Source organism: Talpa europaea, assembly GCF_964194135.1.
Source record: "Talpa europaea genome assembly, chromosome: 7".
In the NCBI taxonomy this organism is placed as follows: domain Eukaryota; kingdom Metazoa; phylum Chordata; class Mammalia; order Eulipotyphla; family Talpidae; genus Talpa; species Talpa europaea.
In genome coordinates, this window is record NC_140074.1 from 96018148 (window position 1) to 96045173 (window position 27026).

Below are 27026 nucleotides of genomic sequence, written 5' to 3' on the forward strand. Positions count from 1 at the left end.
TGGTGAATTCTCTCACCCTCCTGCACTTCTGACTGTACCCAGTGCATGTATAAACAAAAAACAAACAAATAACATAAATAAATAAATAAAAATATTCCTCTATAAAAAAAAAATTCTAGTATTTTAGCCAAAGAAATTGATATGCAAGAATTTATGTACAATGATCTTGTGAAATTAATTTGAGTAGTGGAACATTGAAAACAGTGAAATGTCCAGTTATAAAGGGCTGGTTGAATAAATTATGAACCATCCAGGTGACTGAACACCTCACAGCAACTACAAATAAGGCTTTAAAAGAAAACTGACAGATGAGTAGAGTAAGAAGATAGTGTGGTATGCATACACAATAAAATACAACTCAGCTCTATTTTAAAAAAGAAGATGGAATCTTGCTATTTGCAACAACATAGATGAAACTAGAATGGATTATGCTATGCTAAGTGAGATAAATCAGAAGGAAAAAGACAAATACAAGATGATTTCACTCATGTGGAATATAGAGAAACAAAACAAAGGAATAGATTAAACCGAAACAAACCCCCAGAAATCTGACTATGGTATTGAGGCTACCAGAGGGCCAAGGAGAGGATTAGGGAGCAAAGGGGGAGGGGCCCAGTGGACTATGGTGCAAGATTATGGCTGCTTTGGTGGCGAGTGTGGTGTGGTGGACTTGGATAGAGAGGAGCATCCTGCTGGGGGATACAGAGAGTGTTTTCTGAAGATGAACCCTGTGTTGGTGTGCAGGAGCGATCAGAAGGACCCCTGGGGCAGAGAGTCCCACAAAAAGCCCTTCTATAACCTGTGGTGTGGAGTGGAGAGAATTTAGTCTTAGGCCTGTCCGTGCTTTGGTTTGCAATATTGATGTTTTCTCCATCTCATCAAATGCTTCTCAGATTCAGCTTCTAGACAAGTCTTACCTTGTAATAATTAGATATCCTTAGATCTGTCCTGTGTGGAGATTTCTAGATCAGACACAAGATCTGGGTCAGTAGGTTGATAATAATAGAACAGTGGGGCTAGGAGGCTTGTTGTAAATACCTCTAAATTTGCAAAGTTAAGAGTGAAGCTGTAAGCTCATATAGAATCTAAAGGTATGGTTCTGCATTTTTAGCAATAACTAGTTGACTAGATTCTCCTCAAATTTCTTTCATGGAAATAAGTCAAGGTCTAAGGGAAAGAGGAAGATTAGAGATGATTTAGGGCTCTGTGAGGGACATTTCTCACCCCCCAGATGATAAGAAGCTGCCTGCTTGATAAAATCAATTTTTAAAATCCCTCCGATTGGGCTTCCCTGGTGGCGCAGGCAGTTGAGCGCAGCGCTGTGAATCTGTCCACAGCCTCCGCAGCATGGATTTGATCCCAGCCAGCCGGCAAGATACCCACATGGTGCAGCAGACCTCTGCTGTCTCGCCCACTGCTCCCCTTAACAGTGTATTTCAGTAGTTCTGCCTGTTCTGCTCCCTACTCTGTCTCTGGTGAATCCTCTCACCCTCCCACACATCTGGCCTGTACCCCAGTTCTTGTATAAATAAATAAATTTTAAAAAAAGTCCTTCTAAGTAACTCTTTGATTGATTTTATTCTTTTACACCTGACCTGGACTTTTGAATCGGTATCACAACCTCAGCAAGTCTTAACCCCTTATGAAGTCATATTACTATAATTACAGTTCTAGATACTATCTACTGTAAGCTTAGCCTGCACTAGGCAATATACAGGCAGGATACACATCTCAACGCTGTAGCTTAGAGTCAGCAGGCCACTAGCCCCATAGACAGCTTGCTTACAGGATCACCAAATTGCACATTTTTTCAAAAACCCTCGCCAGGCAAGTTTCTTTAACTTTTTTGTGCACACGACTTTCTGTTTGCCTTTATTTGGAAGTGCCTAGTCTTTGTTGCTAATCCACGTGAAATGATGATGATTGCCCAGAAAAATTATTAGGATGGTAGAGCACAATGTGACACAATGTTTTGGTTACAAAAGGAGAAAAAAAAATAACAAAAAAAATATCGAATTCTAGAACTGGTCCTTTTCATTTCAACCTCTTAGCCTCCACAGCAGAGAGGTCCATTCCAACTGCTCAGATGAAGCTGAAAAGAGCCCGACTCGCAGATGACCTCAATGAAAAAATTGCTCTTCGGCCAGGACCACTGGAGCTGGTGGAGAAGAATATACTCCCTGTCGATTCTGCTGTAAAAGAAGCCATAAAAGGTAGAACAAATGGATGTTTCTCTGTGCGCTTTTTGATCTGAGGTGAGCTGGGGTACCTTGGAGAAATGTGGACCTTCACTAGACTAGGCTGGTGTATGGATTGATGTCCCAGGAAGGTCCCTATTACCAAGGGTCCTGGAAGTAAGGAAGGAACTCCCACCCACCCACCCTTCAAGGTCAGCTTAACATAGACCAATTTTGCTTTAGTAAAACATGTTAAGACCCTGACTTGATGTAATCCTTCAAACATCTCCCTTACAAGGTCCCATCATGTAGGATTCATGGTCCTTTCTAGCCCTTCTCTTTTAGAGAATGGACTAGAAGCATAGAAATAGCACTGGCCTAAGTAAAAAGTGAAAAGACCTGAATTCTCAGCCTATTTGGCCACTCTGTACTAGGGCTTCCCCCTGTCACTACCCTCTCCAAAATGGAGATACCAAAAGCCACCCCAATTCACAAACCCTTGGGAATAAAGTTCAGGTTGTATAACTGTGTGAAAACTTTTTGACAACACTTGTGTGTGCTACATGTTTGAAGTACAAATACTCAAGGAAGAGACATAAGGATCAATTCTAACATAAACTTGACGAGATCATTTTGTATACTTTTTGAACAATTGACATCACATGCATCCAAACAGCTGAGTTTACTGGGAAAACTGTGGCAGAAGGAAGAAAGGAAAAGGTAACATGCCCAAGGCTCACTTGCTTTCTGCAATTCTGCCCTCAAACATAATTATAGATCATTAATAAATAATATATATATTTAAAGCATGGACACATTGTCAAAAAGTATATATAGAGACATTTTATCAAACACTAAGTTCATTATTAAACTAATCAAGTTTATTATCCACATTCTGAAATCTTGCTCTCACCCACCCTTTGAGAAGCCACAAGAATTTTGTGTTTGGAACCTATAAATATGAAAATATCAACTCAAATAGAGTCAATAGGCTCATAATCATCACCTCCTGAATATCCCATATGACTGTTGCTCTTTTTTGCTCTCTCCCTCCACATTCAGTGGCATGCCCTTGAACTTAGACTAGCCTTCCCAGCAGTGCACTATCTCCACCTTTATTCTGATACAATCTAGGACAGGAACACATCTCCAATGGGCATCACTTTGATTTCTTAAACATCTGTTCCATGCATGTAAATTCATTATTGATTCTCATATACTAGGCAGAAGATCTCAAATTTGCCTTCTTTAACTTGTAGTGAGATTATTTTTGTTCATGTGGTTATGTGTCCTTTAAAATTCATGACTGTTTTTCTTTTTCCCGCTGGGCATTTTCTCCCCTACATCTTTGTAAAAACTATTTATTTGAGGGATAAAAAACCCTGGGTCTATCATAGGGATTGCACATCCTTTTACCAGTTTGCCGTTTGCCTTTTGATTTTTGTGTATAATGTTTTAACCTATTGCAGTTTTAAATTTCTATGTGGTTAAATCTATTAATCTTTTACTTTGTGGTTTCTGAATTTGTAATTTATTGAGAACACTTCCTAGCTCAAGAATACAGTTACTCACCTAAACTGTTTTCCAACATTTACATTATGTTAATGTTAATTTAACAAAAATACTTTATTTTCATATTTCAATACATAGTACATTCAAAATTGTTTAAGTCCATGGTTTAAGGACAGCCTTATTTTATTTTTCTCCAATTTTAGTGATGTATGTTACAATTGTCTTAGTATCGATCTTGATAGTTCTTTACAATGGTCTGATTTTTCTAATGTTTCTTGCCTATTTTCACAAGTATATGGTGGGTAAAATTTAGAATCATTTTATTATATGTCATTGTCAATACTGTTAGACTTTTGTTTGTGGTGGCAGTGAATTCATAGTTTATGATGAATTCACACATTTATAACATTAATTCTTCTGGGACAGAAGTATAGTATCTCTACCTATTGAAGTCTTCTTTTTTTTCCCTTTACAAGCTTTTTTCTTTTTTTTTTTTAAGCCAGGTCACATCAATTGGTGCTAACTGTGGCTCTCTCATAAGCCTTTTTTTTAAGGCGAATTTGATTTAAAAATTTATGTAAATAATTTAGGCACTGACAACATGTCCCATTTCTGACCTCCCAAATTTCACACTTTCACCAGAAAAGAAACACGGAAGACATATTTATCTTTCTTGTGCAATAATGCCTTTGAGGGGAGTAGATAAAAGGCACAATGAGAAGGTACACGTACCTGTACCGAACCAGGACATCCTGGAAGATGTGAGTCCTGAAAGGAAAGGGTGGAGGTGAAGACCTCGGCAAGGTCAGGTTAATAAAGGCATGTTCAATTGTGTCTTAAAAGGAGTAGAGAGGGGCCTCCCTGATGGCACAGGTGGTTGAGCGCAGCGCTGTGAGGCTGTCTGTGACCTTAGTGGCGCAAGTTCGATCCCTGGCTGGCTGGAGAACAACCTACATGGTGCAGCAGACCTCTCCTCTCTCACCTGCTGCTCCCCTCAGCAGTGTGTTTCGGTACATCTACCTGTTCTGCTCTCCCCTCTCTCTGGTGAATTGTCTCACCACCACCCCCCATGACTCTGGCCTGTACCCCACTTCTTAAAAAAAAAAAGCAGTAGAGAAATTCAAACTTCTCTCATTGCTTAAGGGAACTTAAGCACTTTTCTAATTCCCCAACAAGGAATAATATCCTTAATAACAATAATATAATAATAGTAATAGTAATAGCAGTGAAGAGCCTTTGGGAGCCAGAGCTATGTTTGTGTAGGAACATAGTGGGGATTTTACTGGTAGAAAAATCACTCTTGCTGTTATGCAAAGTGGACTCAAGAGAAGCTGAATAGGGCCTCCCTGGTGGCACAAGGGGTTAAGTCTCAGCACTATGAAGATATAAGCAGCCACTGCAGCATGAATTCGATCCCCGGCCAGGGAGCTAAACCACATGGTGCAGCAGACCCTCCTGTCTCGCCCGCTGCTCCCCTCAGCAGTGTATTTCAGTCAATCCACTTGTTCTGCTTCCCACTTTTTCTGGTGAATCCTCTAACCACACCCCCTCCCCCACAACTCTGGCCTACACCCCAGCTCTTATATGCATAAATAAATAAATCTTTGGGGGAAAAAAAGCAAATGCAGAGTCTCCTCAAAAAAGGGGGGACGGGGAAGCGGAATAGAATCAGAGGACTCTATTAGGAGGCTGTTAGACTTGTTGGATGAGAGTTTGACAAAGTGTCATGGCTGTGCATATGAAAAAAAGAGGATCTTAGAGGTAACTGACTTGGTATGATTAGCTGATTAGCAAAATATGCATCAATTTGTACCAAGGGATGTGTCAAAGATGATAGCTAGGTGTTTCTCGAGTAACTGGATAGTAGGCAGCTATTCATTAAGACAGGGACCATGAGTGAAGAGCAGAATTGGGTAGAGATGATAATTTTTTGTTTGCAACTATTGCATTTAAGAGACCCACAGGAAATCCAAGGGCAGGGATTAAGTAAGCCATGAGTTCTATTGAACTAGAATTCAGAAAAGTATGTTGCTCTACAGCAACAGATTGAAACTTTAGTGTAGCTGTATTTAAACTAATGAAATAGATAAGATTGCCATTTCATTTCTTATTCAATTCTGGAGTATCTTCTATGCATCAGATACTATTCTAAGTGCTTGTGATCTCTTGGTGAACAAAAAAAAAAAGATTTTTGCTTTAATAGAGTTTATATTCTAGTTGGGAGACAGACAGCAAACAAAAGTACAATAAATAATTATATATCATAATGAAAGGTTATAAGTTCATAAAAATGTAAAAATAGAAGTAGTACCACATACAAAGAATCAGTAATGTCTAGTAAAGAGTAACTGGGGTAAGCAGAGGATATTAAAAAAAAGGAAGAAGACTATCATAAGGCTGTTAAGCTGTAATATTTAAGGTAGAGGCAGGTAATCTTTGAAAAATAAAGAGATGTAGCTAGAGAAAGAGGTAGAGGGTATAAGATGACCTAATCTAAGAAAGTTCAGCAGCAGACACCAGTCGTGGGGCATTGAGGCCCTGTTATCAACCGTGCATCCGACTTTAGCAGTAATCTGTGAAAGGGCTTAAGAGTGTCTATGGACAAGGCAAAGCCCTCACATGAAATGTCACAGATAGATACACAGGGGGTTGCTCAGAGACCACATGCAGAGAGTGTTTTAAGCCCTCCCAGTGGTGATGTGGATCTAGCCCGCCCTTCTGTCACTTGCTGAGATCTTCCCTTGGGGAAATGGTTGTGGTTTATTCAGGGTTGTGGTTTACCGTGGCTCCTTCTCCTCGTATCTGTGCTTTCCCCTCCTCTCCCCACGTGCCTTTCCAGATGTGTTTATACTTTCCAATTCTCTCTGCAGCTGTGTTTCTGTTTCTGACAAGCTCTGAGCCAGAATACTCGATCATAGTATTCCCCCCTCCAGGTTTTATTAAAGACCAACTCTTCTCCAACTCTGACAGAATAATCTAGAACCTCTCTCCCCACACAGGGTATTTTTGACAGAGAACTACCCCCACCCTGGGATTTTTCTTCATTCCCAGATGTCATTCTTCTTGCAGTCAGCAGAATGTCCCCAGCAAGTCTTCCCCACCCCACATACTTTCATTTCCTTGGGGCACAAATTATCAATCCACTTCCAGCCTGCAAATTTATTTTCTGGGTCAGGTGGGATTTTAGACTCCAGCTGTATAAAACAGAAGTTCATCAGATGACAGTGACATCATGTGAAGGAAGAGTGTGTTTCCTGACTTGGCTAGCACAGGAAAGCCTTTGGCCTCCTCATGGTCACATCCCATAGGAGTGTGCATCTCAATCCCTGCTTTTCCATAGAAAGCCACTAAAGGGGTCTGAGCATCCAGTTCTAATATGTGGGGTGGTGGGGGTGTTCCCATGTCACCAGGCAATTATCAGACACCAGCTATATTGAATTCTGATACTATCTACTTGAAGATAGAATCTGACCTTACAGGTTAAGGGCTCAGCCCCCCAAGACTGCCCTCTGCTTTAGATGCCAGTCACAAGCTCATGTTGTTACCTCTGCTCTGACAACTAGCTATAGACTGGAGGTTCCCATGACCTCCTCTTGGCCTTCAAATGCCAGTTACAAGTCCAGGTTGTTACTTGGCACTTCTGAACAATTGGCTAGAAATCAGAGTTCCCAGCACAACCTCTACAGAATCAATTAATTTGCTAGAACAGCTCACAAAACTCAAGAAATCATTTAGTTAGTAAATTATTGATTTATTATAAAAGGGGAAGACTTTGCCCCTTCTGAAGTGATTGCAGGCATAATCGAGAGGTGTGTGGGGTTTGCCCTAGGGAGGCTGCAGCTAGGGACTGGTCCCCACCATCCTGAGAGGGCTTGTGAAAGGGTGAGGTCCTATGCAGGAGAAGTGAGAGGGTCCTTATAATCAGATGTTCTTGTCCATCCTTAGAAAATGAGCCTCAAGAGCTGACTACACTTTAACTGTTGTAAAGACCAAGAGATAATTCCCACCAACTCCTTGAGCTGATCAAACAATCAAATTAACATCACACAGATTAAGGAGAAAAGAAAATATTTAATCACATATATATGGAAAATTTCTGTGGATGTAGATTTGAAGGCCCCTGGGGCAAAAGGAGGAGATATGTATCTATAGATTATAGACAAATAGATACATATCTCCTAACTTAGGCAATAGAATAGGGGCCTGAGGATTCAAGGAGAGAGCAGGGGGCTCACTTAATGAGGAGAAAGCAACTCACATGGTAAAAATCAGATGCTCTGTAATTAGATGTCTGCCCTGCCATATAAATAGGTTTCTCTGACAGAACGGTTTTTTGTGTAAAAAACCTAATTCTGCATAGTACTTTAATTTTCATTATTCTGGGTAAAGGAGTGATAAAATTGTCCTGTGAGTGTGCGGAGCCCTTAGCTTGAAACAATCCACCTGCCAAAGCGAGCATCCTGGGGAGGCTTATACTTCAGTTTTTCTTTACTTGTGGTCCAGGATCAGGATGTATCAAAAGACTTGAGGCAAAATTCTAAAGTGCCAGGAATCTGAGAAAGAGAAATGCTTTTTTCTCCAAACACCCTCTTACAACGACTTCCACAGTAAAGGCCTCTGACCCCCTCCAGGAGCAGCGGGCTCTGCCTTGTCTGGCATACAATGCACCTGCTACTGACAGAGGCATCAGTATATTGAAATATCTTAAGTCGAAAGCAACATTTTAACTACAGCTCCTTTCACATGGATCATCTTCCTTAGGAAATGGGTTTTGTTTCAGACTCTTCCAGGAGGATGTCCGTGAATTAAAATAGCTCTCCTTCAGTGTTCCAGCTTGTGAGCAGATAAGCAAGGTCCATTTTCACATTCCTGTTCATGGTTGCCAGCCCTTGGTGTGGCTCTTAGCAGAAAGGTAACTAGAACTCAACTATCTCACTTTAATCTTGGAATTTTAAATGTTTATTCAGAGGAAAGTACAACTGACTCATTCATCTAATCACTTCCAAGAGGGAGAGGGAAAGCTCAGGCCAAGATCCCCAAGGGGCCAGTGCCCAGAGCCAGCCCTGTGGGCATAGCCGGAGGATGATGTCAGGATTTCCCAAAGCAGGTCCTTGTCATCACACGCCTGACGGGTCTACAGGGACAATAGCCAGCACACTGCACTCCAACAGCTCCCAGGGAGCCTCGCGCCGTGGGAGATTGGAGCAGAGGCCCAGGGTCACCACACAGAGCCGATAGGCTGGGTTGTTCTAGAGGCAGGCAGATAAGGTGACCTTTGTACCTCTCCACATGAGCCAGGCTTGAACCAGGGAGTAACACAGAGCCTTTCCAGTGACACGTCTGCTCTGGGGAAGGTCTGTCTTTGCTTTCTGTTTTGTAGGTGAGGACTTTGCAAGATCCAGTCCGCACAGTTATTTGGGGATTGGGCTGAGAATGGCGGGGAGAGCAGCCTTGGAATGGCTAGTGTCTCTTCTTTTTATGCACACACTAAGGACATCTCCGAATTCCATGACAGCATCCATTCCAGATGCTCTACTTCTAGACTTTTTCAGAATGAACCTCTAGACAAACCCATTTTCCTAGCTCTTGAGTTGTGCTGATTTTTGCAAAGCTGACCGCAGGATAAAACTTCCCTCCTGGGTGGTCTTTTTTTATTTTTGATAATGGCAAACTTGAGATAAGCAGCTACTTCTAACACAAACAATCCTAGCAACAGCTAGAAATTATTGAACACGTATGCATCAGGGGCAGGCTGCTATGCTTATGTTTTTCATCTTGAAAATCCTGGGAGGGAGCTATTGTGGTTATTCCCATTTAGGAGATGGGGAAACTGAGGTCATGAAGCTTAAAAACTTGCCAACAGTCACACTCCCACTCAAAAGTTAGAACCAAGGATAAAACAAGTCCATCAGATTCTAGAACCTCAGTGCATAATGACTTGGCTTTTTTAATTGATTTAAATGATTGATGTTGGTTGATAACATAGATTCTTTGAAGGTTCATATCTTCAGGGATTGGCTCCCCAAATAATACGTTCTCCTAGTTGGGAGAATTTCTCTCACCCCTCCCCACCCCATCTCTGCTAATCTATTACTTCCCTTCTACTTTTCCCATTATTGTCAAAAGCTCTCTGTCTCTCTCAGCTGATCTTCATTTCAGGCTCAATTCAACCCCACCTCTTCCTCTTCTTGGACAGCTCTCCACAGCTGTCCCTTTGTCTAACCACCAACAACACTCACCAGTCAGTCTAGTCCTGGACAGATTCTGTGTGTCCTACGGAGAAATATTGATCACTCCTGCTCTTGGCTCTCGACCCCGTCACCACTTCCTCTCTGATTCTGCTTCAGCTAGTCTCTGCTGCTCATATGATGTGTAAAAGCAGTGAGCAAAATAGCTGAGGAAGGCTATATTCAGTGCTGGGGAGAATGGGCTGATGACCTACTCCTTTATTCCAGATGCTCTACTTCTAGACTTTTTCACATCATTCTAGTTCCTCAACCTGAGGTCACCAAATGCCACATGTCCAAGTGGAAAGAGCATGTTGATTAGTTACAACATGGCTTCTGCAGTCCTTTCCACCCTTCTCTGTGATGAGGCCCAATGAAATCACCCTGATTACCCTTCCCTCAATCACCTGCTTCTTTATTCTCGCAATCAGGATGTCACATTCAGCCCCTCCAATCCCAAAATCTGAAATCAAAATTGTCATGGAATTCGGAGATGTCCTTAGTGTGTGCAGAAAAAGAAGAGACACTAGCCATTCCAAGGCTGCTCTACCCGCCATTCTCAGCCAAATCCCCAAATAACTGGGTGGACTGGACCTTGCAAAGCCCTCACCTACAAAACAGAGCTGAGAAAATGGGCCCCCTGTTGTGACTCACTTGCCCATTATAAAGCCCAGCAAAAGGTGAATTTTCTTGTTACAGCTACTGCTCTTAAGTGAGCTATTTTTTTTTGTGGTAATGAATATTAACGAGATTTATTGTGATCATTTTGCAATATATGCTTATGTATTGAATCATTATGTGGTAGACCTGAAACTAATGTTATTTATATCTCATTTTAGAATTACATGTTAATTATATTGCAAAAGTAAATTTGTAAAGTAATTTTATATACTAGCAATGAACAATTTGGAGCTCAAAAATAAATAAGCAGTACCATTTGTTTTTAGTTTTTTTTTAAATAAATTTTATTTTTATATTCCCCATACAATTGCAACCCCCTTATTTTGACCCCAATCCCTCCCTTCCCGCACCCTACCCCCCATAGAGTGTCTTTGGTTCATAGTTTTTTGTTGATTTTGATTTTCACTTTCTTCTAGTTACTCATTTTCCTGGTCCCTTATTAAGTGAGCTATTTATACAAGTTTTGCTTTTGTCATTGACTATCACTCTCTTTACACTATTCAAGTGGGGTTGTTGGGGGATGAGACACAATTCTCTCTCCCCACTTCCTATAACATTTTTGCTCATGTGTCCAGCTACTTAGACAACTTTGTGATTTGGTAATTCCCTCTAATAGGTACACGTTTGAGATGTGATATTATATGTGTTGGGTGTGGGGGAGGAAATGGAATGAGAAGGAGGGGGTTGAGGGAATACAGCACCTCTTAGCTGGAGGGCCCTGTTGAGGAGAGAAGACTGGCTTCCCCAAGAGGCTAGCACAGCCCCTTACAGGGTTCTCTGAGAAAAGTAATGGTGTTGGGTCAGGGTACATGCTACGCAGATCCCAAGGAAATGCTGAGATTTCTGGGGTGGTAAAGACTCAGCACCTACCCATCCACCTCACTTCCATGCCCATCTGACCCTCAGTAATACACCTAGTCCTTTCAATAGATACAACACTTCCATTCCACAAATGGAGGTAGGTCTTAAAATTTTAAGGAAAACATGACTTCTAAAGGAAACAAATGTTGAATTTTCAATGTAAGATTATTTGTGGAGGCAACTGGAAGACCTTACCTGGGGAGATAATGGGCCAATGATCTCCTGGAGAAAAAAACGGTGATCTACAAATTCTTGCACATTGCATGAAAATGACAAATAGAGGTTTGTTTTTAGGGCCCAGGATTTGATGTAAGAAAGAGAAGGGAATGGTATGAGCAAATTCTGGGCTCTTCAAATAGGGAGATGTTGGAGGTAGAATACTGAGGGGGGAGAAGTGTGAGCTCTGGTCTGAAAAGAAAGTGGACATTTTTCAAATATCCACTGAAATCCTTCTATTAAAAATGAATAGATTTCTGACACAAACATCAGAAAATGCTAGCTTTTATTTATTTGGGGTAATATATGAACAGATGTTTTATATTATTCTCTATACTTTTCTACTTCAAATTTTTATAGTTTAAAAAGCGCATCTTAGAAAATAAAAGCTGAAAAATTAAAGTTCTTATAAGTACAATGGAATACTGTATAGCTGTTAACAAAAAAAATATTTTAATTGAGAACGATCTCTCTGTGTTCCAATGAAAAGACCTCCAAGAAACATTGTAGAGTGAGAAAAAGCAAGTGTACCTCACAGTGTATTTCACCCAGTCTGATCTGTATGAAATTCTTTTCAAATGTGTGTGTGTGTGTGTGTGTGTGTGTGTGTGTGTGTGTATATATATCTTTTCAAATGTGCTGTGTGCCTAGAACTAAATCTAAAAGAGGCAGCAAACCATTAGCAGGAAGTATGATTAGTATGCACATTAGACTTTTTGAAAGGTATGGATCTTTTAAGTATATATGGCTTTTCTAATTACAGAAAAGCAATAACAACTTTTTATCAATGATCCTTGAAGCCATGGAGCAGAAATGCTGGTCCCCAGGCCCTTCCAGGTTAGCAGGATGCCCAGTGGGTCAGTGCCTGAAGTTTCTACCACTCTGTCCTTGTCTGGCCTCTTTCCTGATTTGACACTGGATGTCTGAGTGAGGGTCCGTGACAGATGCCAGCAGTGGCAGCGATGACAAGCCCAAAGCCACATTTGTTCCATTACTTCCAGCTCCTCACTGCCTTTCCAATCGCCACGGTGAAAGGTCCTTTCCCTTATCTGCACAAAGCAGGAGGCAAAAGTTCTTGTCAAGTGTGATTGCAGAATAGCGGGCTGGAAAACTTCCTGATAATACCTAAATTCCTTTCAAAGAGCCGTGCCTGGAATCGGGTCAGGAGAGCTATGTGGCCTCAGCACATTTTGTACTGTGCAGTTGGATAATAAACCAGATGAAATTTGGCCATTAAAAAACAAGGGACATATAAGGATGTCGTTATGGTTCCATCTGGTCTGATAACCCCTCTCCCCCAGCTAGTGTATCTGTTCCCCTCCAAAGGCCATACTGGCTGCTGAGGCACAATATCTGCATGTGTGAGGCATTGAGGATTTCCAAAATAGACACAAAGATATGGGGAATAAAGAGAAAATCCAAATAATAATAAAATAAAAAGCATGCTGAAGTCTCTGAGACACATTTATGACTTTTATAAACAGATATGCATTAGTTGAATGAGGCTTAGGGACACTCTGGTGACATTAGCTAATTCTGACATTTAGGAATTTAAACTTAGTAGCTGCCCTAGCTTATCCTTATTAGCAAAGTTTGTTAAACATTTTGTGCTGTGTGCCCTGCTTTATATTTGAACATGGTGCAAATGGCAAGCTGTCAAGTCGATTATATCCCTTGTCATAAAACCTGGGGAGATGGGGCATTCCCCTGCTGTGTTTTTCTTGGGCCTCATTTTGGATCCAGCAGCCCTTTTATTTCCTTCATCTTCCCTGACTTCATTTCAAAAAAGATATGGGTTCACCCAGGAAAGACAAAGGAATAGATAAACCTGCAAATAAAGCTTAACAAATGACAATAGACTTTTACTATGTCACTCCTTCCCTGATCAACACACCACATGCATAAATGCACGTTCCCATATGGAGTAAATATGTGAGAAACCAAATAATTTAATATTTATCTTCACTCTTATGTGAACTGGAAACTGACCTAGGGCGGCAGACGAGTGCTTCTGATGGGGTAACACGTGGCCACATTGCTAAAAGCTCTTTGCTGTGCCCACATCATTGACCAGTGCCTGGACTTCACTCCCCAGGTAACCAGGTGAGCTTCTCCAAGTCAGCGGATGCATTTGCCTTTGAAGAGGACAGCAGTGATGGGCTTTCTCCAGATCAGACTAGAAACGAAGACCCCCAGGGCTCAGCGGCATCCCCCCAAGACACTAAAGCTACAGACACCCCTCTCGCAGGTCCCCTGGGGACAATCCAGGTAAACAAACCACATCTCAGACTGTCATCTCTTCACAAAGTCAACACTGCCCCCATGATTTTATTTAGAGATCCCAGAGGTCTGACTGGGTGGCACATCTGAATAGATCCCTGTTGGGTCCAGCGATCTGTGTTTAGGAGCAGGAGTCTCCAGAAAGCATGGGAGATAGTTCCCAGGAATGTTCGCTTTGGCTTTTTTTAAGCATCTATTCTGCTAAGGTGATACATTTTATCTCCATTTTTACAGACAAGGCAACGAGTGTCACTGAGATTAGATGACTCACCCACAATCTTCCTGATAGAAAGGACCGCAGTGGAGCTAATTTCAAGGCCCAGAGTCTCCCCACACCCTGAGAGAGGGGAGAAGGAGGTGCCCCCTGGCCAAATGGCAGAGACATGCACACGGGTTCTACCTTGAACTAGTTTCTACCTGCCCAGCCACTGCAAGGTCCACCTCAGCCCCCACCCGAGCACAACACTCCCCTCTTTCTGGATCAGTCCACAAACTCTCAAAACATGAGGGATGCATATTGAAAATAGTGTCCAAAGCACTTATATAGAGAACCATAGTGATTATTAGCAACAGCTACTGCCATGTATTAAGCACTCAGGCTATGGCGGGGACAGCTAGGCCGTCAGAGCGTTTTCTGTCGGCCCTCCCAGTCCCTCCTGGCAGGTATTGCTGATGTGTTCCTGACAGAGGGGGAGCACAGGCTTGTGAGGATGAGTAGGTGTGTCATATCCATGAAGGCTGCAGAGACCCCACCACCACCACTCCTGCATATTCACTTTTAGAAGCCACACACAGGCAGGAGGAGGATATCCTCAGCCTCACACAATGGGGTTCACAGAACCCCTGAGAGAAGTGTGGGTGTTGATGCAATAGGGGGAAGGAGCTGCACCACTGTGGCCATGAGGTGTGTCTTCTACCCTCTCCCTGCTCTGGAGGGACCCTCAGAAAGAATTTCCTCCTCCTGGCTTCACAGGAATTGTTGGGTGGTCTGAAATCAAATATATGTGAAAACATTTCTTAAACCATGAAGCTCCAATCAGGTGTCAGGGACAGTTATTTGTCAATGAAACACTTTATTTTTTTATTTTTTTTAAATAATAAATTTTATTTTTATATTCCCCATACAATTGCAACCCCCCATTCTGACCCCAATCCCTCCCCTCCCGCCCCCCACCCCCCAAAAAGTGTCTCTGGTTCATAGTTTTTTGTTGATTTTGATTTTCACTTTCTTATAGTTATTATAATAATTATTACTCAGAGCCCTGGTTTCAAAAATGGCCCCTGTCTGTAGTTGTTGCCGTTCCCTTCTTACCTCCATCAGAGCAAAATGCAGAATGGAAGGGAAAGGGGAGAAATAAAAAGCAGAGTGGAAATATTCATGCATTTTTATTGTGCAAATGTCTATCATCAAAACACTTTTCCTTCCCCTGCATGCTACAGCTGGTCTTCACAACCAAATTTGTTTGATAACATCAAACAGTATATCAGGCCATTTATATTTATTATTTTGACAGAATCAGCTTCTGATTCAAGGATGGTTTAAGGGAAAGACAAGTTCTGTTTTGCTTACCCCTAGGAGCAGGCAAGAAAGGAATAAGCACTGAGTGAGCCAGGCAAATAAAACATTGTTTCATTCAGCAAGCCCATTTGACAAACGAGAACACTGAGGTCCTAAGAAAATAGGATTCTGCAGACCTTTGACAGGTGCCAGGGATCAAGAAAGGACTAGAAGCTCCAGGGGGAGATCATAAGCAGCTCCTGCTCTCTCAAGTCAAATCACATTGGAATGTAGAAGAGGGTGAAAAGATAACTGTTCCTTTTTTAGAGTCCTCTGCACACAGAAATGTGCCTTTCATAAAGGTTTTCTGTGACACGACACACATACATACCCACATATACACACACATAGAGATTCACACACATATACGTGCATGACATGTGTATCTACATACACACCACACAGATACAGGTATATATATACACAGGACACGTGCATGCAGATATACACATGGGTGTTCCACCACAGACAGGCACATACACATATACGCATCCACATATTGGTATATGCACACAGGTGTATATATGCTTTTATACACTTACATGTACCCAGACAGATACACACACCTCTACATAAACAATATACACAAAAACACATACCTGCATGTTTTTGTACACATATATAGATGTGTGCACATACATATACATGTATGCACATAGACAGGTATACACACATGTACATCACATGAACTCACAGTCACTCACAGACACAGACATATATACACAGACACAAAGACTCCTATACATGCATATGCATATATATGCATACATGCTTATACACATATGCACATATACATATAAATACATAGAAACATACACTTTCCCTCCAAGGCAAACAACCTTTTCTTGTAACTTTGTTGTCCTTCATTCTTAGATGTTCTACACCCACTCCTCCCTCATCCTTTCTTTTTCAATCCCATTGTCAAGTCCAACAGGAGGACCTTGTCACAGGTAACCGTTATACAGGTGACCAGATGTCTCAGTTTGCCTGCCCCAGGCCAGTCTTTTACCTGTCCTCTGGAATAATTATTAATATTGCCCCCTTTCTCTCCCAGAAGTGTTCTCAATTGGTTGACAAATTATATGTTTGTCTCCTTCCCTTGGGAGAAGTAGTCTGATATTTACTTTGATAAGAAACTAGAATTAAAACAGTAGAGTTACATGTGAGAGACTCTATGTCACCCCATTTCGACCCCTGTATACTAATACTGTGAATCTTTGGGTTTCAGGATATTACTTCTGGCTCAGAAAATGAGAGGAATGACTCAACCTCGCAGCCTGGCAACCAGTCAGACACGGGGAAGCAGAGCCTTGGCCCCCTCAGCACCCCTATCCCGGTGCATGCTGCTGTAAAGGTATTGAGGGGCTAGCCTCCAAAAGCCAGCCTGAGCTCTCAACTCACAGACCCACCTCTGCAGAGCTTTCTGAATGAGGCCTGGCAACTCACACTCTGTATAGCTTTAGTCCACTAGGAGCATCGCAAGACAGAAGTACAGAGATGGGCCACCCCAAGATTCTGTTATAGAGGCCACATACCTTGGGGCTTCCTGTGGAGGAGAAGCCTACTTGTTGGCCTTTCTTTGGACTCAACAGCTTAGCCAGCATGTTCCTGTCTTAAAAGACTTAATAAGCTCATCCTAGAGGTAGACGCAGGTAATCATTATATTGCACAGATTTATAAATGCCACAACACAAGGGCAGAACATTTGGATTTTATGCAAGGGACCTTGCATCAAGTAAAACCTGTATCATTCAAGCCCGTGTCCCTGTAGAAATACAAATAAGGGGACGGGTTATATTCGCAGTAAACAAATAGCTATGAGCATGTAGCACACATTTGGTTTCATTTTTTCAGTGTTATATCTAACAATTCAGAGTGCTCTCTCTTCAATGAACTTCTGGTGGTTGCCTGACCTTCTTGGTAATATTTCCTCTCAAATAACTTCTAATTGATCTGGGAGCATGATTTCTCAGCTCCAGAGTCACTGTTTAATCAGCACGGAGATGACTGTCCTGAAAAATTTTTTTCTATTGTAAATTAAGTAAGAATCCATGTTAAAGTCATGACATGCTTCCATGACATAGACACAAATGTGGTTTTCATATTCTAAATGGACTGAAAAGATTTCAGTTTCCTATAAAATTAACTCCCTCATTAAACTGCCATAGTTTAAACCCAGCTTGCAATTTGCTCACCTCAACAACTCTGAAATGATGTGAAAACTATTGGTGAGTTTTAGTCATTGTAGGTGGAAAGAGCAGGTGATGATTCACCTTATTTCCAATGCTGTATACAAAGAGAAGGTGTATTACTATTTCTTCCAACATATTCAAATTCTCAGTATTCCAAATGAGCAAAACCTGTAGGCTCACTGGGATGGCTATAATCCTAGTGGATTATAACAAATGCTGATGAGGACACAGAGAAATTAGAACCTTCACAGATTGCTGGTGGAAACATAAAGTGGTTCATCCATGTAGAGAACAGTTTGGTGGTTCTCAGTAAAGTAAACATAGAATTACTATATCACCTACCAATTCCACGCCTATCTATTGGAAAGAATTGAAAATAGGTATTCAAATAAAAACTTGTATGGTAATATTCATAACAGCACTATTCACAATAGGCAAAAGTTGGAACTAACCCAATTGTCAATCCATAAAGAATGGATAAACATGTGTCATAACCAAAGGAGTATTATTTAGGCCATAAAAAGGTATGAATGCTGATGCATGCTACAAAGTGATTAAACCTTGGAAATATTTTGTTGAGTGAAGAAAGCCCAACACAAAAGGTCACAAGATATACAATTAAATTTATTTGAAATGTCCGAATAGGCAGATCCATAGAGACAGAAAGCAGATTAATGGTTTCCAGGGGCTGGAGGAAGGAGAGAATGGGGAGCAACTGCTTAATGGATAAAGGATTTCCTTTTGGGATGATGAAAATGTTCCAGAACTAGATAGTGGTGACACCACATTATGAATGTACTAAATGCCACTGAGTTGTATACTTTAAATGGTTACTATGGTGATTGTTATGTTACTTGTATTTTATCACAATACAAAAACAGGTTCCTTTTCCGCAAGCAACTGCATCCTTCATCAGGACCTGTAGTCAGAGAAGCAGAACAGAGGCTGCATTTCAGTCTCCCTCACCCCTAGAATAATATACAGTGGCATAGCCATTATCAGACAGCCTTAATATATCATGAGTCACACAGATGTGAGACATCGTTGTGAGTTATAAAAGCATCCCAGGTGAGCCACGGCTTAAGCCAGCCTCTAAGGATGAGCCAGAGTTAGATAGCAAGTGGAACAGAAGTTGCCCACAGCATAAAATTGCAAGGAAAGAGTCAGAAGGTATAAATTTTGGGGGCAGGAGAGGAGATCTATGCAGTTGGGTGAACTGTCTTTGGCAGACTATAGTTTGAGCTTCATCTTGCAGGGCAAGACAGGCCAATTATGGGCTCTTGAGGTGGGGGTGGGGTGTGTGTGTGTGGGGCTAAGGCAACATAGAAAATTCCTAAGCCCCTTACTCACTGCTAGACTCTGGTGGCAGCTCTTGTCTTCCTCCAGAGACAGCAAGTCTTAGGATAAGGAGGGAGCAGAAGCTGAGTGGAGCAAGGCAGAGCAGAGTTGATGCAGAGCCCTGCAGAAATTCTACCAAGTGCAGAAGACTGATTAATTAACTGGAATATTAATCAATTAATCAGGGAGAATTGGACCGACAAGCACAAGGGAATACTTGTGTTCATTATTCATTCTCTAAAAAAAAGCCTCCTTGAGAAAACATAAGTCCATGGTGGGATGCGCTGAGTCAGAGAAAAGCAAGTTTTAGGCCACTTTCAGATGTATATTTTGTGGTTAAAATGGGAACGCTGCCCAGTCAGAATGTGCCTGCCAGCTATTCAGGAGCTCCCTCTCCTGGACATTGCTGGCACTACTCGTTCCCTTCTATTCTTGATAGAAGATCAAGAATCTTCTACCACCATATCCATGTTCTTCATTTCAACCTTCTGTAATACACTCAGGGGTTGAAAACTTATATTTTTTAACTTATTACAGTATGTAATTATTGTTTGTTATTATTTTGTGGCCGTTTGAGGTCATACAAAGAAGAATTACACTCCTGGAGACCTGTTATTCAGTATTATCTTTTATCATCCTTATATTGATCACTGGGACAGAAAGTAGAAAATACTTTCCCCCAACTTTCAGGGGAGGTGACTGGTATGTGGCAAAGTTTATTAATTGTACCACATTCAGAACTTTGCCCTAACTTCCAAACCTGAGTCCTTCACTTCTTTCAGTGCGTCCAAATCATACTCTATCACTTATGGTAAGGCTCCAGTGGGTGGCTTGCCCTTTCCATAGTAGGAAAAGGATGATTATTTCAGAGCGTGTCACTTCCTGATCACATATCAGCATTTGCGGTTGGTAGGCAGAAAGGGAGTGTCTTACTTTTCAGCCCAAAGCAACAAAAATCCACATTGGGACTTTCAAATCTAGCTTAATTTCATCTAATTTTATGCCATTCATAAGTCAACATAATTAGCACTTAATAAAAATTATTTACATGTATAGATATGAAAGAACTTTCTTATGGATCCATCCCAAGATCAGAAAGTATCTGCCCATCAGTTGGGCTTGGGTTAGGAAAGTGCCCTTACGAAAACATAAGTTTACATCTCACTGTACTCTGAGAAGGTAATCCTCCTGGATTTCCATTTCTAAGATACAAAATTCCCTTCCTATGGAATGTCCTGCGATGCACTCACAGTAGATTTGTTCATTAGATACCTTAATATCCCAGAATCTCTTTGTGCACCATGACTTTGCTGTATTGCCTTTCTGGGGCTTGAGAACATCCATCAAATCTCTTTGTTACGTACCTGTGATGCCAGATCATTCCCCTCTGTCTCCTAAAGCACGTGTCATTTCTTCATCTGCTTTACAGTCTAAGTCCTTGAGTGACAGTAAGAACCGCCACAAAAAACCCAAGGACCCCAAGCCGAAGGTGAAGAAACTCAAATATCACCAATACATTCCCCCGGACCAGAAGGCCGAGAAGTCTCCTCCGCCCATGGACTCAGCCTACGCCCGGCTGCTCCAGCAACAGCAGCTGTTTCTGCAGCTCCAGATACTCAGCCAGCAGCAGCAGCAGCAACAGCAGCAGCAGCAGCACAGGTTCAACTACTCCGGGATTCACCAAGCTCAGCTCAAGTAAGTTAGGCCAGCCCGGTGTGGGGGCTGCAGACAGTGGGATGGTTCTCTGCGTGGGGCAACCAGGGCCTGCACTTAGGGACCAGGCAAGTCTCATATTGCCCCAGATCTTCATCTGGCAAGTTAAGAAAATGACCCAATTTAGAAACCAGGCATAGCATTTCAGAAGCATAAGGCCAGGAAGAAAAAAGTAAAGTAATACCATGAAAAAATGACCTCTGGAAAAATGAAACTCACACTTTCAGATTGGATTGTGGAAAAGAGGAGAAACCAGCTAAGAATGTAACATTGGTATTTTGAGGAATATGGGTTCTGTTTCATGGATTGGCTCAGCACGAGGTAGGCTTTAGGAAACAATAAAGCTGAGTGACTGGAGTGACAGGCTCAAATTTGACTCCTGAGCCTGGATGTGTGAACCCATTGCTAGGTCACCTTTTAAATGGTCAGTCTCCTCAACTATAAAATTGGGGTGTGGGTTTCCCCGCCCATTGCTGTGCAGCCTCAGCTCATGCAAACAATTATCCTGAGTCCTAAACACAGTCCAGCCTGGTGTGGCTCACTCCTGCCTCCCCACAGGAAGATGGCACATCTGCTGAAGCAGGGATGGACAAGCATACTCCCACATGCCGCTGTCTCCACCACTTCTTGTTGTCGCCCCAAAACTCAACTTGTCACTTGCCATGGAGCCTGCCCTGTAGCTCTTCCTCTCCCTGCCTCTTCTGCTGATTGAGTACATGCTTACTCCTTGGACACAATTAATTTGAGATCTGATCTAAATGCAAATGACCTTCATATATAGTTGTCCTTGAACAATACAGGGGTTAGGGACACCAACCTCCCTCCTCCTTTGCAGTCAAAAATCCATGTAAAACTTTTGATTCCCCCAAAACTTAACTGCTGATAGCCTGCTTTTGACCAGAAGCCTTACTCCTTACTGGTAATACAAAGTGATTAACACGCATTTTATAATATATTAGATGACTGTACCTCACGATAAAATGAGCTGGAAAAAATAAAATTTTATTAAGAAAATCATAAAGAAGAGAAAATACATATATGGTACTGAAGTGTGTTTATTTATACCCTAAGTTTACATTTTCTGTTTACAAGAAAATCCACATAACGAACCTGCAGTTAAACCTATTTTGTTCAAGGGTCAAGTGTATGCATTTGACCATATTTTAAGTTTTCCTTTTATATTGCTTTTCAGGGAACCAAATGAACAGATGGTCAGAAATCCAAACTCTTCATCAGCACCACTGGGCAACAACCCTTTGTCTCCCGTCAAAAACAGTTTTTCTGGACAAACTGGTATCTCTTCTCTCAAACCAGGCCCACTCCCATCAAACCTAGATGATCTGAAGGTACGAGGGTTGACATCATTTTCTTTATTCTCTCTTTCTTTCTCCCTCTCCCTCTCTCTCTCTCTCTCTCTCTCTCTCTCTCTCTCTCACACACACACACACACACACACACACACACACATGCATCAGTGTATTCTTTTTTTTAAAAGTTTTTTTTAAAAGATTTATTTATTTATTTATTTATTTATTTATTTATTTATTTATTTATCTATTTATATACAAGCACTGGGTACAGTCAGAAGGGAGGGTGGGTGAGAGAATTCACCAGAGCCAGAGTGGGGAACAGAACAGGCATACTGGCGAAATACACTGCTGAGGGGAGCAGTGGGCACAGCAGGAGAGGTCTAAATGGCGGCCAGGGATCAAATCAGCGCCGCTGAGGCTGCGGGCCGCTTGCATCCCAACGCTCAACCGCTGCGCCACCAGAGAAGGCCCTCAGTATATTCTTGAGAACATCTTTACCAACTGATTTCTTGCATAAAATAGTGGGAGGGAGATGTGTATGGGAGAGGCTTAAAAATATGACAGAATTTTAACTGCTAGGGCAGAAGCCCTGATAGAGTATGAGATCCTAGGCTCCCAACTCAGCCCTTTCACTGGCTTGGCAGTATTGGACTGGTTTTTGTCTCTCAAATTCTTCTTTTGCCAAGATAAGTTATTGTAAGAATCAAATGAAATCCACTATAGAGCTGAGCACGGAGATGAGGTAAGACTGAATTTAGCTTCCGGAGTGTTCTAAACCACTGCTTTTACCAGTCTCTGGTGAGATGAGAAAAATAGAACCATGTCAACAGATTTTCATAAATCTTTATTCAATTCAATTCAATTCAATCTTTATCTTTCATTAATCTTTATTCAAAGTATATCTTTCTTCTTGATGTTTTGAATGTTAAAATATCCTTTCTATTAGGGAATTAGGATAGTGATGGATGAAAGTCAAGTGTTTCTGATCAAGTTTTGTTTACTTCTTTTGATTAAATAGGTATATTATTAAATAAGGAGATTAGTCATAATTTACAAGATAAAATGTTGGTAACCCTATGTCAGTTATATAATGGACAGCAATGGACTGTTCCACGGCATTCCCAAATCTGAACGTTTCTGTCCTGAAATGTAGTTAGATACGGACTGTGGGAATTCCCTGTTTTCCATACTACTCTCACTTTCCCTCCAAAGGATCTTACTTTTCTCCATAAGCTCAACTTCTAAATGTCTCCATAGTCTTCACTGTGCCAATCCTATTGCCCCTTCAGTCTTCAGTGCCCATCCTCAGTCCTGGTCATCATTTTCTTTGGGGAAAAAGTAAGAATGGGATTACTTACTTATTCAATGGCAAAGTGCCAGCACCAGTAAGTAAAATGTATCTCAGGCCCTGATATCAAAGGTTCATTTATTCCTTCCACTTGGAATAAAATTGTTTAGGTTTCATTGAACCCATTTCAATTTGGCATCAATCAACCTCGAGGAGGATGCCAAGCTCCTAATAGCGCTCTCCAGAATTGGTGCCACCCACCTCCAATTCTCATATCATCATTCTGTAGCCACTGAAGTAGGCTCCCTTTCTTGGGTAACATGATATTAAGAGAAATAAGCCAGACACCTTGGGACACTCTATGACTGCACTTACAAGTAGTAGATCTAGATTAGTCAAATTTACAGACAGAAAGTATTTAAAGGGCCAGGAGCCTCCCTGGTGGTGCAAGGTGTTAAGACACAACCTATGAAGCTATCTACAGCCACTGCAGCTCAAGTTTGATCCCTGGCCAGGGAGCAACCCACATGGCACAGTAGACCTCTCCTGACTCGCCCGCTGCTCCCCTCAGCAGTGTATTTCAGTCAGTCTGCCTGTTCTGCTCCCCACTGTGTCTCTGGTGAATCCTCTCAACGCCCCCACCTCTGGCCTGTACCCTAGTTCTTGTATACATAAGTAAATGAATCTTAAAAAAGAATAAAGGGGCAAATTTTGAGAAATGAAAATATTTCAGAGATGGAAGGTGGTGATATTTGTTTAATGCCACTGAACTGTCCACTTCACAATGGTTAAATGGCAGATTTTATGTTACATATCTTTATCATAATAAAAAGATGTTTTTAATTTTAATTTTATTTTTACAGATTTTTTAAAGGGAGGGAGGAGAAAATTCAAAAACTAGAAAGGTATTTGATGGTTATTAAGAAATTAATCTTGCATTTTTTAAAGTACAATAATAGTAGTATATCTACAGTTTTCAAGAAAGTAATCATCTTTTAGAGAAGACGCCAAAATACTTACAGAGGAAGTTTGACTTGCTTCAAAATAATTCAGAAAATGTAGCTATGGGAAGAAGTAAGTTGGACGTAAATGAAATAAGATTGGGTATGTGTTGATCTTTGTTAAAGCAGGTTGGAGGATGCATGGGGTTCATTATACTTTTCTACCTACTTTTGTGTATGTTTGAAGTTTTCAATAATAAATGGTTTTTAAAAATTATCAGTCATGAAAACATCAGTGAAAATAAGAAAAAAATGAACACAAATCTTTGTCCCAAACAAGCCCACATAGCAAAGTTTCCTGGAATTTAAGAAAAATTGAACTCAACAAGTATTCATTTTATTTTAGAATGTGAGCCGCATTATTTAATAATGTACTTGAAATTATTCAGTGTCAGAACAGATTCTAAAAATAAATGTAGAGCTCATTAATTTTAAGTAATTCAAAATTAAAACAATAATGAGTTGCCATTTTGCACTTTTTCAAACCAGTACATGTAAAAGAAAATGATAAAACAGAGCTAGAAAGACTATGGGGGAGAGAATGTATTTATTGCTTATAGTATGTAAGTAGATGCATTTCATTTAAAATAAATTTTAGCTAATTATAAAGTTATACATATTCACCATTGAAGTATGATAACTTACAGAAAAGCAAAGAATATTTTTTTAGGACCATTAAGACTCAAGATAGAATTGCAAATCATGTTTCCCTCAAGACTGAAAATGCCTACGGACATGTTTTGTTTTAAAATAGTATGTGTGCATAAATTTCTGGTATGCCTTATTATTTAACATATCATGAACATTCTTTCATAACTTAATATTCAATAAAAAATTTTAATAGCATCATATCATATTTCACCAACTAGTTAATACCTGACTATTAAACATCTAACTTGCTTCCAAATTTTTGTTATTAAAAATATAATTTGTGCATACATTTATCAATTTCTCGAATTACCTCTCCAGGCTAAAATACATGGGAGGAGAATTCTGCAACCAAAACATCTTAGTATTTTTTAAGTTCTTGATTCATATTAACAAATCTCCATTCTGAAAATTTGTGCCAGTTTATTCCTAGAAGCAATGTGTGAAAGCAGCAGTTCTCAAACATAAATGCATACACAGAAACACAGAGTCACCTGTGGCTCTTGGTAAATGCAGATTCTTATTCATTGGATTTGGAGAAGAACTGGGATTCAGCATTTCTAACTAGTTCCCAGATATTATTGGTGTTGCTGGTCCAAGAACCAGACTGGGAATAGCAAGGTAGTAAAGAGCTTTCTTAATGCAATGTCACTGCAATAAAAATAAATAAACAGTGTTAAAAAATAAAATAAGTTAGAATTTTAACTTGTAGAATGAATTTTACACACTGGTAGAATTCATTGTGTAACAGAGGCTGGCTGTGGCTTTGCTAAGCTACATGCAGAAACATTTTATGTACACATAAGTGGATGCTTAACATGTTCTTAGATAAAGAAAAATACAAAATTAGGAGGGAAATGAGTCACTATTTTGCATGTATCTGATGGATTTTAAATTTCTGTCCTATCAAAAGAATGTCTAAATGAAGACCTTTTTAACGTTTTTAGTTATTTTTGCTGCTACTTCAGTAATAGTGTATTCATTTCTTTGTCAATTTGATAAATACAAAAATGTGTACATATTTTATTTGTATTTCTTGGATGACTAATAATAATAATGCTACATATAACATTAAAGCATTATTGCCCTTTTAAAAAATTTTTATTTTTTGTATGTGAAAGTTTGGATCACGACCACTACCTATTTTTTATAATGGATGTCAATCTTTTTTGGTTTTGGCTGTTAAACACACTTGATACATTAAACTTACCAACATTTTATTATTCTGCAATTATATTTTCCTGAAGCAACTGTTTGCATTTGTATTTTCCTTTTTTAAATTCATTTATTCATGCATACAAGAACCAGGGTACAGACCAGATGCGCAGGAAGGTGAGAAAATTCACTAGAGACAAAGTGGGGAACAGAACAGGCAGACTGACTGAAATATGCTGCTAAGGAGAGCAGCGGGCAAGACAGGAGAGGTCTGCCGCACCATGTGGGATTCTCGCAGGCCGGCAGGTATCCAACTGGCACTGCAGAGGCTCGGACAGCTTCACAGCACTGTTCTCAACCATCTGCGCCACCAGGTGGCCCTGCATTTGTATTTTCTTTTTGGTATTTTTGACATGCAAATGTTTTCAATTTTTGTTGTCAATATTTTTGTGAAGACTTTATTTGCTTCTCTATTCAAAAGAGTTTTCCCTATCAGAGGACTATTTCCCTATGAATTTTTGTTATTTCATGGAATTCTTGATATTGGGGCATTTAATATGCTTCCTGTTCTAATTACAAAAGTAAACTGGTTATGAGGAATATTTAAGAAATACAAATAAGAACGATTATTAACATTGTAGCATATCTTTATCCAGATATTTTTATCTGGAAGCAGATGTTTGAATATATACACACATATATTTATATAATTTTTAGAAAATAGAATCTAGCAATTTAAACCTTTTCACTTAATAATATACCATAAATAATTATCCATTATTCTATATCAACAAATATTTATAGCATCACTTAATGGCTCTGAAGTATTCATCACTTGCATGCACTATAATTTATTTAAGTTTCCATAT

At 40.4% G+C, this 27026-nt stretch overlaps 1 protein-coding gene across 2 annotated transcripts in view; it reads left to right on the forward strand.

Annotated features, from left to right (window-relative positions):
- The window catches only part of MYOCD (myocardin), a gene marked incomplete at both ends in the record, with an annotated part of 76123 nt that overhangs the window by 38647 nt on the left and 10450 nt on the right, over nucleotides 1-27026 (forward strand). The window contains 5 exons of one of the 2 annotated variants that reach the window (XM_084238391.1): nucleotides 1979-2213; nucleotides 13770-13942; nucleotides 16741-16866; nucleotides 20472-20737; nucleotides 21948-22101. In XM_084238391.1, coding sequence (XP_084094517.1) covers nucleotides 1979-2213; nucleotides 13770-13942; nucleotides 16741-16866; nucleotides 20472-20737; nucleotides 21948-22101 — 954 coding nt within the window. The remainder of the gene's footprint in view (nucleotides 1-1978; nucleotides 2214-13769; nucleotides 13943-16740; nucleotides 16867-20471; nucleotides 20738-21947; nucleotides 22102-27026) is intronic. The other variant, XM_084238392.1, reaches the window with a different exon arrangement.